The sequence below is a fragment of the Castanea sativa genome, chromosome 7 (genome assembly GCF_040712315.1).
Source record: "Castanea sativa cultivar Marrone di Chiusa Pesio chromosome 7, ASM4071231v1".
Lineage (NCBI taxonomy): Eukaryota > Viridiplantae > Streptophyta > Magnoliopsida > Fagales > Fagaceae > Castanea > Castanea sativa.
In genome coordinates, this window is record NC_134019.1 from 28,321,310 (window position 1) to 28,338,557 (window position 17,248).

A 17,248-nucleotide genomic window follows, 5' to 3' on the forward strand; every position below is an offset into this window, starting at 1 on the left:
ACTTCACAATCGAGTCATAACCTTGTTTGAGCTTGTGTTGATAATATGCTAATTGAACTACGACACTTTCCCTTCGTTTTTCAACCAAATCCAAGCTCTTTTCCAACAACCCATCATTGTTGCTCGGAGTAAAAGAGCTCGTTCTCAGCGTTGGGAAACCGATTTTGAGAGGAATTACAGCATCGACCCCATAAGTCATTGAAAAGGGGGTCTCCCCTATGAACCTACGAGGTGTAGTCCTGTATGTCCAAAGGACATGTGGCAGTTCTTCCACTCATTTTTTCTTAGCATCATCCAATCTCTTCTTGAATCCATTTACTATTACCTTATTAACAGTCTCGGCCTGTCCATTTTCTTGTAGATAAACCAGGGTGGAATATCTGTTCGTAATGCCTAGATCGCAGCAATATCTTCTGAAGGCCTCACTATCAAACTGAAGGCCATTATCTAAGATAAGGGTATGAGGAATTCCAAATTGGGTGACAATGTTTTTCCAAACAAATCTTTTTGCATCCAGGTCTCTGATATTTGACAGTGGCTTGGTTTCAACCCATTTAGTGAAATAATCCATACCGACCAACAGCCATCTCTTATTCCCACTGTCTTCAGGAAGAGTCCTACAATATCTAGGCCCCATTAAGAAAAAGGCCAAGAGCTGGATAGAGGATTGAGGACGCCTCTTGTTGATGAATGTTGGGAGCAAACCTCTAACACTGGTCACACTTCTTCACATACTCTAGTGCTTCCCTCTGCATATTGGGCCACCAGTATCCTTGGGTAAGGGCCCTAAAAGATAAGGATCTACCTCTTATGTGACTTCCACAAATCCCTTCATGTAATTCTTCTAGAAGTGGCTCTGTTGCTTCAGGGTGTATACACAGCAGGTATGGTCCAAAAAAAGAGCGCTTGTATAACTTTCAATCCTTGGACAACCAAAATCGAAGAGCTTTTCTACATACTTTGTCAGCCTCGGACTTGTCCTTAGGTACTCTTTAAGGTATAGCACAATGGGGTCCATCCAGCTAGGACCCACCCTAATCTGATGGACACAGATTGTACCCACATTAATCTTAGTAGGCTTAAACAAATCTTCCACCAAGATGACCCGAGGTAAGCTCTGTACTGAGGACGTTGCCAGGGTGGCTAGAGAATCAAAATGAGTATTTATGCTTCTGGAAATTTGCACTAAGGTGAAAGACTCAAACTTTGATTATAAACGTCTAACCTGACTTAAATACTCCTGCATCCTCGGATCTTTGGCTTCCAGCTCCCCTTCTACTTGGCCTACAACGAATCTTAAATTCGAGAACATCTCCACAGTCTTCCCTCCCATCTTCTGAACCATGGTCATTCCTACTAGTAGAGCTTCATACTCAGCTTCATTATTCATAGTCAAGAAATCCATCCTCAAAGATTTCTCAATAACAATCTTATCCGGAGATATTACAACTAGCCCCACTATTGATCCTCTTTGATTTGCCACACCATTCACGTACACCTTCCACGACAGAGATTCCTTCAGGGAGATTATGCTAACTGATTTTTCATCCATGTCCGACTTCTTAGTATTTTCTTCTAACAAGGGCTCAGCGAACTCGGCCACCAAGTCGGAGAGGACCTGGCCTTTTACAGAAGTGCGTGGCATATACTTGATATCAAAAGCCCCTAGAATTGTACCCCACTTGGCAATCCTTCCCGTATAATCAGCACTCCGAAGTAGAGACCAAAGCGGGAGTTGGGTTAAGACCACAACTATGTGGGACTAGAAGTAGTGGGGAAGCTTACGCGTAGCATGCACCTCTGCCAAAATAGCCTTTTCTAGTGGTAAGTAACGAATCTCAGCTTCATGCAATGATTTACTCACATAATAAACTGGCCTCTGTACACCATTGTCAACTCTTATTAACACCAAACTAATGGCATGGAAAGCCACAACAATGTAAGCAAACAACACCTCATCCTCATCGGGCCTGGACATAACAAGTGGCTGAGAAAGATATTCCTTAAACTATTGAAAAGCCAAAGCACACTTCTCAGTCCATTCAAATCCCTTCCCTTTATTCAGCAACTGGAAGAAAGGCCTACATCTGTCCGCAGACCGAGAGATGAATCGGTTCAAGGCAGCAGTCATTCCTGTCAATTTCTGAACTTCTTTAGGATTACAAGGTGGTTGCAAGCTGTTAATCACCTTAACTTGATCAGGATTGACTTCGATTCCACAATGTGTGACCATAAAACCCAGAAATTTAACGGACCCTACGCCAAAAGAGCATTTGGAAGCATTTAGGAGTAATTTATGTTTACTTAGTATCTCGAAGATGTTCCCAAGGTTCCCCACATGCTCGGACATCATCTTACTCTTCACCACCATGTCATCTACATAAAACCTCATTGTTTTTACCTAGTTGCGATTCGAACATCCTGGTCATCATCCTTTGGTAGGTAGCTCCCGCATTCTTTAAACCAAAATGCATTACTTTGTAGTGATAGTTTCCTATAGAAGTGACGAAGGTTGTTTTCTCTTGATCATCCAAAGCCAAAGGTATTTAGTGATAACCTTGAAAATCATCTAGAAAACTCATCCGAGGATGCTCAACAATGGCATCCACCAACTGATCAATACGGGGCATGGGAAAAGGATCTTTAGGGCACGCTTTGTTCAAATCTGTAAAGTCTACGCATACCCGCCGTTTTCCATTCTTCTTTATGACCACCACTATATTGGTCAACCATTCAGGATAAAATACTTCTTTGATAGCCCCTGCCTGCTTGAGCTTGATTACATCTTCCTTGACAGCCTCAGAATGTTCTTTAGATGATAGCCGAGGTGGGTGCTTCCTTGGTACGGCAGTTAGGTTGACATTCAAATGATGACAAATGAAGCTTGGATCTAACCCAGGGGCCTCGTAAGCATTCTAAGCAAAGACATCAATGTTCTCCTTAAGGAACTTCATCAACTCTTCCTTCTCCTAAGGAGGCAGTTGAGCCTCTACCTGAAAATACTTCTCTTTATCATTACTTATAAAAACCCTTTCCAAACCTTCACATTCTACTTCCTCCACTAGACTCTCAGATAACATCGGCTCCTTTGATTGCTACAAACCTTGCTCATTTGATGCCGAGGACTCTCCCTCAGCTTGATGTTTAATTGAGGCCACTAAGCATTGCCTAGCCGTAGATTAGCTCCCAATCAGCTCCTCAACCTGGTCACCAGAGGGATACTTCACCTTTAAATGCAATGTGGAAGGGATACTTCACCTTTAAATGCATGAAGCTAGGGCCTTGCCATTATGGCTGTGTAGGGAGAATATGCATCCACCACTATGAAGTTGACCTCTGCCACTTTTGACCCCGTTTGCACTGGTAACTTGACTTGCCCCATTAATATAACCATCTTTCCATCAAAATCTACTAGGGGTGAATCATAGCTAGTCAAATCCCTTGGTTTCAACCCCAACCCCTTATACAAGTCGGGGTACATAATCTCCGCCCCACTACCTTGATCAACTAGTACACGCCTCACATCGTACCCCTTATCCTAAGCGTGACTACTAAAGCATCATTTTGTGGCTGTATAGTTCCAAACTTGTCCTTCTCTAAGAAAATCAATGCCAGTTGGATTGCAACTTTAGCCTTCTTTGGCTTATGATTAGAGTCCTCAAATGGCGGCCGAGCTATAGTCATTACTCTAGAGGGACATGAACCCGTCCTCCCGGGAGCAGCAAAAATGACATTAATTGTGCCCAAAGGAGGCCTTGAAGAAGTGTTCTCTTGAGTCCCTGAGCCTGCATGGTCTACTTGCCCATTAGGCCGATATAAAAATTGTTTTAACCTTCTATCTCAGACCAATTGCTCTAAATGATTCCACAAAGTCTTGCAATCCTCGATAGTGTGGCCTTGTTCCTGGTGATATTGACAATGAAAATTCTGATTGGGTCTTATGGGGTCTCCCCCCATCTTATTAGGCCATTTGAAGTATGACTCATTCTTGATCTTTTCTAGAATCAAATGTACTGGCTTTCGGAACACCGTGTTGACTGCTTATGGCACAACAGTAGCCCCGGTCTTCCTAGTAAAATCTCGCTGAGGATGATTATCGTTGTACTTATCCGACCTGAAGTCCCTCCTATCCTGAGAGACCACCTTCACCTTTCCTTTACCTAATTGTTTTTCCTCCTCGACCCGTTTATACTTATTGATGCGGTCCATGAGCTGGCGTACATTGTTAACTGGTTTTCCCGTTAACGATTTCCTTAGACCATGCTCGGCAGGTAAGCCGACCTTGAAAGTTATTATGACCACATCATCAAAGTCCCCATCAATCTCATTGAAATCTCCTAGTACTTGTCTAAGTATGTTTTTAAGGTTTCACCCTCTCGCATAATCATAGACAACAGAGAATCCAAGGGCCGAGGGACTCTACTGCATGTAATAAAGCAAGATCTGAACACCCGGGTGAGTTCCTTAAAGGAATCAATAGAACCTGATCCCAGGCCGTCAAACCACCTCATCGCGACAGGCCCTAACTGGATGGGAACACTTTGCACATCAAAACCTCATTCTTGGAGCGTACAGCCATCTTTTGATTAAACTGGCTTACATGCTCCACAAGGTCAGTTCGACCATTGTACATGGTGAATGTTGGCTGAGTGAAATGCCGAGGAAGTTTTCCTCTTTCAATTCTATGCGTGAAGGGTGATTTAGAAATTTGATTCAGTGCTCTGCTCATGGCATCATTTCCCAAGCCTCTACAGGTCGAATTCCTATTCCTGCGGTTATGAGGGTTGCCATCTTCATACAAGAATGACTCACTAAGGGGAGTTCTTGACCTAGGCCTGTAGCTACCATCCCCGCCTTCATCAAAAGAAGAGTTAGAAATGGACGAAGTTCGCTTCTGTCGTTCGTGACACAACTTTCTCCTCAAATGATCAATCTCTAACTGCATGGCTTTGGCATTCTCTTTATGGGAGACTTTGCTCCCACTTTGTGACGGACTCCTGCTAGTATGGGTGGTATGTACACTTCCCTCCCAGTCTCTACCTCGTTCAAGATTGAGAAAGCAATGTTGACGCTGGGACCCCATGGACTCTGTCTGGTGTGGACCTGAATTTACCATAACTAGACGTTAAGCTCACTGAAACACAAGATTTCCCACAGACGACGCCAATTGTAGGGACACGATTTGCACCTAAGCTCACAAATAGGAAGGGGATAGGCCCAAAAAGCCCAATACAATGAATTTGTAGAGAGTGGGATAAAAATCTAGATTTTAATGAGTTTAGTTAACAATAACGTTGTGCTAAAATCACAATAGGAGGAAGCTGGAATAATTTGTATAGTGAAAATTGTCCTCGGACTTAAGCCCAGGAGGTTGATTCTTATATTTCACTCTCTTAAGGACAAATTACAGATGTTGTTCTTGAGTCTACAGTGCTTTCTTTTTCTCCCTCCTTCCTTTAATCCCCCTTCTCCGGGACCTTCTTTTATCTTATACTTCCTTCTTCCTCTCATTTTCACTCTCCACGTATAAGTCTAAACTGCTAACGTTGATACTTGTCCCATCATCATCTTCTTAAAATCTTTAGGTAATAGTTGTAAGGCTGAAAATCACTGTTCAGATATCACTTCATTAATGCGGCCAAAGATTTGGATACAGAGCATTCATTGCTGTGGTAGCAGCTTTCTTTTAGATATTTCATAACTGTTCCTGCGCTTTGTGCCCCCATGAAACATATCTTCATCAACAAGATCTCCTATAAGATTATTCTAAACAACAGGATGTACCATCTGATCCTTACTTCGCTTAGCTGAGGAGACACCCCTCCTCGGATTACCTCCCTTAGTTTCCTCGGTCACAATTTGCTTGTGGATCTCTGGGTCTGACATCTTCATTTCTATTAATCTGTCCTTGGACAAGTGAACAACCTCAGACAAAGCCCATGGCCCAAAATGCATTTTGGGCCTTTTATCCCTATAGTCACAATGCTCAATTTAGCTGGTATGGAAACTGATGATGCGATGAAAATCAGTAGGCTGGATGCTTCGGACTTGAAAGGACTACTCGCTGTCTTTTGATGGCCTGAAAAAGAAAGAAATGCGATCAAAGGTGATCGGGGTCGCCAGCCAAGAACCCTCCAATGTCAAAGTTAGTTTTCTCTCTATAATTTTGGAGTTTCAACTTTTTAGGAAATGTAAAGCGTACCTTTGTTTTGTCTGAATGGGCGTTTATATAGTGTCCTAAAGACAGTTATCAAACTTGTAACCTCCCCTGGATTCGAGGAGGTGTGAGGGTTCAAAAATAACTTCCACAACTGCTTAGGAGTTATATACTTCTTACATAACAGTCACTGGAAGTTATACGTGTAATAAAGAGTTGTAACACACACTCGGGAATTTTCCTAAATGTGAAGGTATCGTCCGAGGATCTTCCTATTAAGCGTACCACACTTAGGAACAAAGGTCATTCCCCCTATGGACAACCTTTGTTCAGGACGAGGTTTGTGGCTCTTCAGGACGAGACAATGTAGTTTTGCCCCCTGATCATATGAATCTCTTCCAAGATTCTTCCTCCATGGATGAGATAGTTATTGACGAGGTTTCCATAATCCTTGCTCTGCTGGCCTTGTCCTGGACGACCTCTATGGACAATATCGGGGTTGGTACTTCATCATACCCTATCAGAAACCTCAAAAAGTTATAAGAAATAATTAAAACCGTAGGGGGTATTTTTGCAACTAACTTAAACACCAGTTTTTTTTTTGGTGGCATTTAGACCTAAAAAATATATTGATTTTGTTTTCCAACAACAATTCATGGGCAAAAGGACAATGAAGGAATATGGCGTGGATTGTAATTGGGCTTAAATTATGGGAGGCGGGTCAGGGTCCAAAGTCAAAGAAACAACCCATTCTCTGTTCTCATGTAGACAAGACAACACCGAGACCGAGTCCGAGACCCAAATGAAATCACAATTCACAGAGGAGAAGAGAAGGGAATAAACCAAAGAGAACGTACAAAACCGAATAAAACCAAAAGAGAAAAGAAATGGAAGTAGAAGTAGACGAGAAGGAACTCAAAGCCGCCGGCGCTGAACCCTTGCCCGACGGCCGCCGCGGTCTCCGCATCCATGGCTGGGAGATCGAAACTCGCAAGCTCTCTATTCTCACCTCCTCCAACCTCCAGCTGTCAGTCTCTCTCTCTCTCTCTCTCTCTCTCTCTCTTAAAGCATGAACAGAACCATTTCATGTAATGATTTTGTTGTTGCGTTAATTTTAGCTTGTGCAAATTTAAATTTGAATTTTGCTATATTATATATATAGAGTCGAAAGAAAGTGGTGATCAGTCAGGTTCTCTTGAATGTTAGGAGAAGTTTTTGAGTAGTTAATAATGTGTAAAGTCTCTTGACAATTTGTCATATTGTATATACTAGGATCAATTGCCGCCTTCACCGGGATCAAAAACTAAACTAAACTAATGTGACAATTTAGATTATTTTATTTGGTCCAGTTCGGCATCAAAAACAAACAACAGGTCACGGGGCTTATTTGGTGGTAGTTATGGAAAATTGGAGATCTTCATGTTGCCAGAAAGAAGTTTGATTATATATATGTTAGGGGTCTATGACTATGAGTCATGATGGTTATGTTATGTGGTATACAGGTGGGAAGAAAAGCTCCAGACTTCTCACTTGCCAGAGATGGTTTTCGGGGACAGTTGTTTAATTCTTAAACATCTGGATAGTGGCACCAGAATTCATTTTAATGCATTCGATGCTCTAACTGGCTGGAAGCAGGAGGCGTTGCGGCCAGTTGAGGTCCCTGCAGCAGCACAATGGAAATTCAGAAGGTAAGTTTGGTGTGTGGACAGCCGGGTCTATAAATTTCTTCAAGTTTTAGTCTTGAAGGATTACTACATGTGGAATTGAATTTCAGTGTGTGTCCCTGATTTTGGGTCTTAAGTAGTTAAATTCCTTTTGTGAATTTGTAGCAAACCCTCTGAACAGGTGATACTGGACTATGACTATACATTCACAACACCATATTGTGGAAGTGAAACAATTGAGATAGATACTGAGAAGGTATGTGCTCCCCCTTTCTCTATCCCTGTAAACCCTTTTCTAAAATCAAGATTTCAGCTGTAGTGAGTTCTCTAGGCTCCTCTTTTAGATTTGGCTTTGCGTTTGCGATGAGTATCTGTTACATAACTTGATGGTTTAACTTTCCCTTTTACTGCATTCCTTAATTATGGGGTTGCAAATTTCAGAAATATTTTGCTGAAGACAGAAAAGTCTATTTGTGTTTTTTAATAATAGTGATATTGTGCTGTTTCATATGGCCAGCATGGAAGAGAGGAAATCTCACAGGGGGGGACATATGGTCTCCATTGGGATAACTGTGAGGAGAAAATTGACGTGGTTTCACTAGCATCGAAAGAGCCTATTCTCTTCTATGATGAGGTGGGCATCTTGATGTATAGACAAAGTCAAATTCTTTTTCAGGAATATATTTCCATGCCATGACCAAAATAACCCTTGTTACTGAACAGGTAGTCTTGTATGAAGATGAATTAGCTGATAATGGAGTATCGCTCTTAACTGTAAAAGTGGTAAATTTTCCATCTTCTGTTAGATGTCAATCTTCTTCTGCACAACTTTGAGATGGTTAAAGACTAATAATTTTTTGTTTTTTGGGGATTTTTCTAGAGAGTCATGCCAAGTTGTTGGTTTCTTCTCTTACGATTCTGGGTGAGTCAACTTTCTTTCTTCGCTATTTTTCCACAAAATTATATTAAATAAAGGAGAATTTATTACATCATACCTTATTTTTAATAACAAAGCTTACAAAGGGGATACTCTGTTCTAGTGAATCAGACAATTATATTGGAAAATATATATACTTTGGTTCTTTTGTTTGGTAAAAAACTCCCAAACCCTGTTGGATTTAAACCATTTACCTCACTCATTACTCTGTACATATTTCGGGTGGAAAGTGTCGTTAGGGCCAGAGGCCATATCTCCACCTTCTCTTTCTGTCTTTTGAACTATAAAAATTTTGTTTAGTCTCTGAATCAGTTCTTCTTATAGCTTAGAGTTGATGGAGTGCTTATGAGATTAAGGGACACTCGCATGCATTGTGTCTTTGGAGTTGGTGAAAATCCCATTATCCTTAGAGAAAGTTGCTGGAGAGAAGCCACATTTCAAGCTCTATCTTCTGTAAGTTTTTCCTCTTCATGTATGTGCATATGTGCATTTGCATGCTTGCAAAATCATGTCATTCTTTGATCAAGTTGGGATAATAATCTTGTTATTTTTGGTTCCCATTCTTTAGAAAATTTGGCACTTGTGCAAGACTTGACCTTGATGTTAGCTTGATAATGTTGTTTTGTTTTTTTGTTGATATTAGCCTGATAATGTTATTATCTAGTTGCAAATATATTAAAAAAAATTCTTATTTTGTTTGTGATTGGAGTCAAAGAGGTGCTTGTGCATTTATGGGTTTTATTACTTTGTCTCTACCAATAATGTCTACGCTCTCAACTCATTCTAAAAAAATCAGATTTCTTGTTATAAGTTTTTGATATTCAGTAACTCCTGTTAAAAAATAATCACCGAAATTCAAATATTTTTCTATCCAGCCATAAGGTAGATCAGCCACTACTCCGATACGAAAATAATTATGCATCATTATCATACCTGTAAATTTGGTTGCTTTATAATATGATGCTGCGATGAAATATTGATTTGTTATTACTTTGTGAATTCTTCTATTCAAGATATATTTTATGGGACCCACATGTGAAGCCCAAATAAAGTAAAAGTTGCGTTGTTTTAAAGTTCTAGTTATGTGTGTTTTTGGGTTAAAAACAACTTTTTTCCAAGAGCCTTGTCCAAGGTCCAAATCCCCCCCTCCCCCATCGTAACTATCGAAAAAAGGGTTAAAATAGTTTTTATTTGGTTTTTATTAAAAAAATTATCGTCAATTTTGTATTCAAGGGAAATTTGTAATTTCTGCAAATTGAGGGTATTTTATTAGTTCGGTTGAGTTTAGAATTTTCTAGGAAATGTTTAGTATCTTAGGTTATATGTTCTTATTGTCCAAATTTGTCTTTCATTAGGTTTTTAGTTTACTAGTTAAACTAAGAGTTCTGATACTACTATTACAAGAAAGTCTATATATATATATATATATATATATATATATATATATATTCATGTTCAATGTACTCAAAGGAGAGATGAAGTTGATTAATAAAAATATGGAGTGTTTTCGGCATTGAGGCAAGTTGGCCTTCATGTGTTCTTTTCTCCTTTTCTCTTTTCCTGTCTTCTGTCTTGTGGTACTGTTTATAAATCCACTGAACATCGTAACTTCTCTCTTGCCATTCTTCCATACAACTCCAAATCAAGCACTTTCTTTTACCTTCTAAAACCCTAAAAATAAAAAATAAAATACCTGAGGCTCTCGCCTTAGCTTCTTTTTCATGGCTTAAGGTGTTTTCCTTGCTCGCCTAAGCTATAAAGGCGAGCGCCTAGAAGAGCACCTAGCTTGCCTTTGACTACAATGAACTCCACATACTTTCTTCTACCAAATACCCACCAAATAACTCATTCAGCCAATTTTCAATTTCTATCACAACCCCAAACCCTTTCTTCAACAATTCTAAACCCTAGATCCACAAATTCTCCTAACTATAAAATTCCCCACAAGTACCCGTAGACAAATTCCCCATTTTTTTCTTCGTCAATATAATTTCCTCAAAGGAACTCTTGAAGAGTCATTATATACATGTGTGTGTATTTTCTAGGACTTCTTTACAAAAAATTTATTTCTTTGACAAGTAATAAATTTTATTGAAAGAGAGACTACTCTATAGAGGGGGACTTACGAGATGACCCCAACGACATACCAAGATAAGTCATTGGCGAAGACCCAACCCTACAGCCCAATATCTTTGCCAGAACATGCACATTATTCACCTCCCCTGTAGGAACCATTTCACTCTTAGATACATTAACCTTCAAGCCAGTCACAGCCTGAAAACAATTGCGTAACAATCAAACATGTAGGAGCTGCTCCACGTCTGCATCACAAAAAAGAATAGTATTATCTGCAAACAACAGGCGCGAAACACATTCCCCTCCACCCCTCCTACCATCAGCCCTAAAGCATCTGAGTAATCATGCCCCCTCCATTCTCTTCACCATCCTACTAAACACCCACATCATCACCCAAAATAACATGGGAGACAACGGATCCTCGTCTCAAACCCCTTGAACTACCAAAGAAGTCAGCTTGAGACCCATTGACCAGCATAGAAAACTGAACTGTGGTTATACAGGTGTGAATCCATTTACACCATTTCTCCCCAAAGCTCATTTTCTTCAACAAATTCAGAAGAGCCCCCCAATTCACATGGTCATAAGCTTTCTCAATATCTAGCTTACAAATCACCCTCAGAATCTTACTCTTCACCTAACTATCAACACATTCATTGGTAATAAGAACTGAATCAAGGATTTGTCTTCCTCCCACAAAACTATTATAAGATTCTGATATTAACTGGTCTAACACCACTTTCAAACGATTTGCCAAAACCTTGGCCAAGATCTTATAAATACTCCCCACTAAGCTAATAGGTCTGAAATCTCGAATATTAGAGGGGTCGTTCTCCTTAGGAATTTAGACTATAAAGGTAGCATTAAGAGATTTCTCGAATTACAGTGCTGATAGAACTCTTCAAAAACTGCTAAGACATCTCTTTCCACAACTCTCCAGCAATGATGGAAAAAGGCCATAGAGAAGCCAGATACTTGGAGCTTTATCTCCTTCCATTTCTATGACAACTAACAGTATCTCCTCCTTCTCGAACCTCCTTTCCAGCCAGCCCCTCTCCATCCCTCCAATTTGATCAAACTCCAAACCTTCCACAAAAGGCCTCCACTCCTCTGATTTCGGATACGAGGTTTTATAAAATTGAACAACCTGAGCAGTCACTTCAGCTCCCTCCTCATAAATCACCCCATCTACCTCTAAAAAACTCAAATGATTATACCTTCTATGGGAATTAGCCACCTTGTAGAAGAATTTAGTACGATTATCGATCTCCTTGATACACAACATCCTCGATTTCTGTCTCCAAGAGATTTCCTCCAAAGAAAGAAAATTCTCTACTTGAGACCTCACTCCATTTCTCTCATTGAACTCCACCTCAAAGTGTCCAAGATCCACTTCCTTAGCATCTAAATAATCTAAGGCCCCTAGTTGTTCTTTCTTTTGACGACTTACATTGCCAAACTCTCTACAGTTCCACTGAATAATATCTTCATTCAAAGCCTTCAACTTTTTAGCAAACACATAACTAGGTGCGCCCGAGAAAGAATGGCGATTCCACCATGAGTAAACTCTATCAACAAACCCATCCGTCTTCAACCACATGTCTCAAACCGAAAAGGATTCTTCCCCCTTGCCATACGCCCTGCCTCCAAAAGGTAATCAAAGACTAACTTGAACTGAATGAAAATAAATCTGTGAACACTTTGAATCTCCTAAAAAATTCTAATTTGAACTCAATTACCAAATTGTCCTTAATCCACAGAAGTTGCATAAGATATAGTTCTAACGTTGGTTATGAAAGTAACCATAATTTGTAAAATAAAGATACCTAAATTAAAAGTTATTTCACACTAAAATTCTAATGATATGACCTTCAAAACCATAGGACTTCTGCTTCAATTGGAATCACATGTGGCCTCCATAAAGTAATCTTGAATGGACAAATTTGCGAAGTACCAACAAATTAATCTTCAATTCTTGCATCACTCCAGACCATATTAATTTTTGAAATAGCATGAAAAAGTTTACAGACAACCATAAAAAGTCCTAGAACTCCTCAATGAATGACAATTTAACTCTAGCTCTAGACTCCCTGTGACACAACCGTGAAAAATATCAGACTTTTCTCCACTATCTCATTTGTGATCCACATAATAAAAGTTCAGAATGCCAGAATTGGGAGGTGAACACAGAAGCATTCTGAAACCAAAGCTTCAGTTTCATTTAGGTTTCAGATTGAGTCATGTGTTTTTGTGAATTTTAATTTTGGCAGATGATTTTTGACATGGCCTTTAATATTTTATGTTGAGTTATGGCAGTGAAAGTTTGATGTAATAAAACTTCACTGACTCTCACTGCAGAAGTGGAGTATGGTAAACATTAGTTTGAACTCTACTCTATTTAGTGAGTGCAAAGTCAGGGCATTGATATCATTGAAATTGCGTAACATAATGTTTTAAGTTTTTTGACTGCTTGTGCTAGGTGTAGATTTTGTACTATCAGTCAGTCATACCAGCTTGCATTCTCAATCTGTTCCCTTGTTCTGTTTTTCCTCTTCACATTGGCAACTCATTTAGATATTTAAGAAGATATACAGTTTTACCTTTGTATTGTCATGATTTTGAAGCTTTTCTTTTCTCAATGCATTGAATGATTAAATGTGGTGCAGAAAGGACACCCTTCGGATTCTGCTGCCTATAGTGATCCAAGTATCATCAGCCAGAGGCTTCCTGTCATCATGCACAAGACCCAAAAGCTTAAAATTCCCGGTAATTTGTAAGGTGATAATTGTCTTCATACAAAAAGGACTCAATTGTTTCCTTTGTGGTGGTTGTAGAGAATTTAAACATCCTAAACTCTGATACATATTCTTGTTGCTTATTCTCTCATGTTTTATTTATTTATTGTTATGTTCACCACATTTACACAAATTATGGCTTGAGAAATTTTACTGTGATGTTTATACCATAGCTTCAATGAAAAATTTGGGGAGCAAAAGCAATGCAATATAAGTTGATAATGCTTATGTATGTTTCGACTTCCATGGAAATTTAACCTCAAGGGGTAGCACATTGGTTGGGGACCATACCTCATGATGAATTCACTAGTTCAAATCTCCCCCTTCCCTCTCCCATTGGTGCCAAACTTGCTTATCAAAAAAAAAAATCCACATGGAAATGCCCTTGGTTCTTGTACATAACACCCAAGATGATGAAACGCAAATTGCTGAAATCTAAGCTCCCGCACTGCCAATTTAGAAAATTTGTGATGTGTGATCTTGTCTTGTAGTTCTAGATCCCTGAAATTTGTCAAGAGCTCAATTTCATATGAAGAAAGTAGCTAGAGGCGAATACATTGTATTTAGACTTCGTAACTGAGAGTGGCATATTGGCTGGTGCATTCAAGTAAACCATGTGCGCATTTTTTAACCAAAATTAAGTTGTTCGATCTGATAGATAAAATTTATCCCACAGGATTATCAGTCACAATCTTACCAATGAGTGCTCCAGCTCAACTAGAATCTCCTCCCCTTGTAAGTTGTAGGGGGGGGGGGGGGGGGGAGGTGTGGTCATTGGTTCAAGACCCATGACCCACGTGTGTAACTTACTAATAAAAAATTATTAGTCATAATCTTAGGACAAGATATGTACCGAATTCTTGCTTCTTTATTTTCCAATCATCTTTTTCTCTACTTAGTACACCTTGTAGGCTAAGTTAGGACAAGATGTGTACTGAATTCTTTATTTTCTAATCATCTTTTTCTCTACTTAGTACATCTTGTAGGCTGAGGACAAGATATGTGCTGAATTCTTTCTTTCATAATCATCTATTTCTCCACTTAGTACAGCTTATAGGTGGAGTTAGGACAAGATGTGTACTTTGTTCGTAGATCTTTTAACATTATTATTATCAGGAAAGCTGACTTTTTGCTAATTTGGATTTTTTCCCACTTCATCAGAAATGCATGGCGTCACCAATATGAATTGTAGAGTTGGTAATACTGATCACCTTAGGTACTTCATTACATTTGAATCATTATCACCATAATGCTGTTTGAACATATATAAAGCAAAATAAAATAAAAATAAAAATAAAAAAAAAAAAACTTGAAAATTGATAATTAGGATTATAGGCACTCTCTAAAAACTTTGTAATGTGTACTGCACCGGGAATTATTTTAGGCATCGACAACGTGGGATAACTTAGGGTTGCTTGTGCTACATCCGGCATAAGTGGTAGGAAATTCTTGGTTATTCTTCTAGTTTCATAAGGCAGAACCACCAACCAGTATTTGAACTTTGAACTTTGGATCCTACCTTGGTTAGTTTCTGTACTTGATGGATGAAGAAAATCAAAAGCTGTTCCAACAGAAAAGAGTGGAAAATAAACCAAACTGAGGTAGGATGGATGGGTCAGAGCCGCAGATTTAAGTCAAGCTTCTGTGGCTCTGGTAGTTGCGAATCCAAATGAAAGCTGCCTGGCCACATCGAATCCATTGCATCCTCCAGCGTGAAGGGCATCCATGCCATTCCAAAACCTGTGTTGGTATCATTAAATCTTGCTCCAATTGTAGTTACATCTCTGCTTGGCTTGTGCACAAGTGAATGGGGCCGAATGCCAAGGGATCGCGAAATGGGAGTGCTGATAGGCAATCCCATCATCGCCATCATCCTATGAGACTGGTACCTTCTGGCTGCACCTCTTTCCCTCTTGTGAGCATTCTGATGGCCCCCTAATGCTTGTGAACTAAAGAACTTTCTCATGCAGAAGTTGCATGAAAAAACCTTGGTAGCAGTTTTTGGTTGCGGTTCAGAGTCTCCTGCTGTTGAGAGCAAATTCCTCCCTAGGCTCAGGTTCAGCCACTCTCCTGGCTTATTATCTTCAGTTCCATTGTTGTTGTCATCGTCATCGATCACTATTTCACTCTGCCGTTTTTCTGCTCTTACTTCAGTTGCTTCTTCTCCCTGAAAGATCATGTCTCCAGACTCTCCAATTTCAATTAGGTGACAGGTGATGGAATGAATAGAGAGGCTTTGTGGATTGGTTATGATTGAACTCTTCAAAGAATTAGATCAAAGAAGAAGAGTAAATAAGTGGGGAGAGGTATCAGAATGTATGGGAAGTGAGATTGGAGGGTTTTATTTTATTTTATCTTATCTCCATTCAGTGACCCCACCAAGTGATGCTTGGTGCTTCAGGGGACATTGCTTATGTCATCTTTACTGTTGTTCTATAGCTTTGGATTCCCCACTTTCATCTTTTGCCTTTCTTTCTGTCCTCAAATCACTATAACTTTACATGGTTCTCTTTATAGTAACAAAAGAAATACAAGGTTGGCAATGATGAAACAAATCCTCGTTAGTCAAAACCATAATCTTACCAATTTATTTGAACTGCCTGCCATTAGTGCTTCTTACCCACCAAGCAAACAGTACAATTGGCTGAATTCTTGTGACTTCAGCATGGTGCTTGTGCATGTGTATATTGATTTTGGTAATTTCTGAAACCATAGGATCAACCCAGGTGCTTGAAAGCTGAAAATTTTTGACAGAGGAAACTGTTTATGGCTCTAGAAGGGCTGATTGTTTGGTTGATAAACCCAAATCACTAGATTGTGGAGCATGAAGTGATGCAGGGGTAAGCTACTGATGCGAACTTCAATCGACACGCTTTGAGACCCAACAAAAATATTGGAATATTTAACCCAGGAAAGCTAAAAATCAGATTTATGATAGAAACCCTGACTCAACGTTTATAATCGAAACGCGAACCAAAGGTATAAGTTGACCTTGACCCAATGATTATAAAGAATCACGAACCAAAGGTGTAAAGCTTGAACGCCACAAGGAAGAATCCTTGATAAGTTCACAGTTCTTGAAGAACCAAAAGAGAGCAAAGCCTCACCTTTTCTGAATTTTATTCAATAATTTTCTAAAAAACGTTTACAGACTTCAGGGCCTATTTAAGGACTCTACAAAACTTGACAGACAAGAAAATATATTCTAAAATAACTCCTAATTGATACCTTACCATATCAGGAATCAAGTTTGACCTAAAAAGCATTAAATGCACCTAAAAACAAGGGAAATACCTAAAAAATGTGCTAAATAATAAAACCCTAAATAAAAGTTGATTTGGTCTGAAATTAGCAGATCCAAAATAGGAAAAAATCTGCCTTAACTGATACAGAGCTGGAAAGTCAATCAGCCATTAATTCATGCTATAAATCACTCCCAATTAAGCCAGATCAGCCCTAAATAGCTTGAATTAAATTTATTACACTTTCATCTTCCTTTGGGCCAAGCTTGGAATATCCTGGGTTAGAATCAGCCCAAATCTCTTGAATCAGCCCATTAAGTGCTTCTTGAATCTTCTTGGATCTTGCTCTTGTAATAGGCCCAACTGGAACATGCAAT

General features: G+C 39.4%; 3 protein-coding genes across 3 annotated transcripts; 1 reads left to right on the top strand and 2 right to left on the bottom strand.

Moving 5' to 3' along the window:
• Positions 1 to 274: 274 nt before the first annotated feature.
• On the bottom strand, positions 275 to 3,080 carry LOC142644264 (uncharacterized). The gene is made up of 6 exons (XM_075818913.1): positions 2,994 to 3,080; positions 2,685 to 2,915; positions 1,786 to 2,008; positions 1,226 to 1,665; positions 960 to 1,039; positions 275 to 617 (listed from the first exon to the last, which is right to left on the bottom strand). Exons 1-6 carry the CDS (start codon positions 3,078 to 3,080, stop codon positions 275 to 277), a joined length of 1,404 nt encoding a protein of 467 aa, XP_075675028.1.
• Positions 3,081 to 6,893: 3,813 nt separating this feature from the next.
• Positions 6,894 to 13,833, top strand: LOC142643401 (TIP41-like protein). The gene is made up of 8 exons (XM_075818014.1): positions 6,894 to 7,184; positions 7,660 to 7,845; positions 7,987 to 8,077; positions 8,339 to 8,455; positions 8,545 to 8,604; positions 8,702 to 8,743; positions 9,083 to 9,211; positions 13,501 to 13,833. Exons 1-8 carry the CDS (start codon positions 7,045 to 7,047, stop codon positions 13,609 to 13,611), a joined length of 876 nt encoding a protein of 291 aa, XP_075674129.1. The 5' UTR covers positions 6,894 to 7,044; the 3' UTR covers positions 13,612 to 13,833.
• Positions 13,834 to 14,811: 978 nt separating this feature from the next.
• Positions 14,812 to 15,953, bottom strand: LOC142643402 (zinc finger protein 7-like). Its single transcript, XM_075818015.1, has one exon. It carries the CDS (start codon positions 15,806 to 15,808, stop codon positions 15,245 to 15,247), a length of 564 nt encoding a protein of 187 aa, XP_075674130.1. The 5' UTR covers positions 15,809 to 15,953; the 3' UTR covers positions 14,812 to 15,244.
• Positions 15,954 to 17,248: the final 1,295 nt, after the last annotated feature.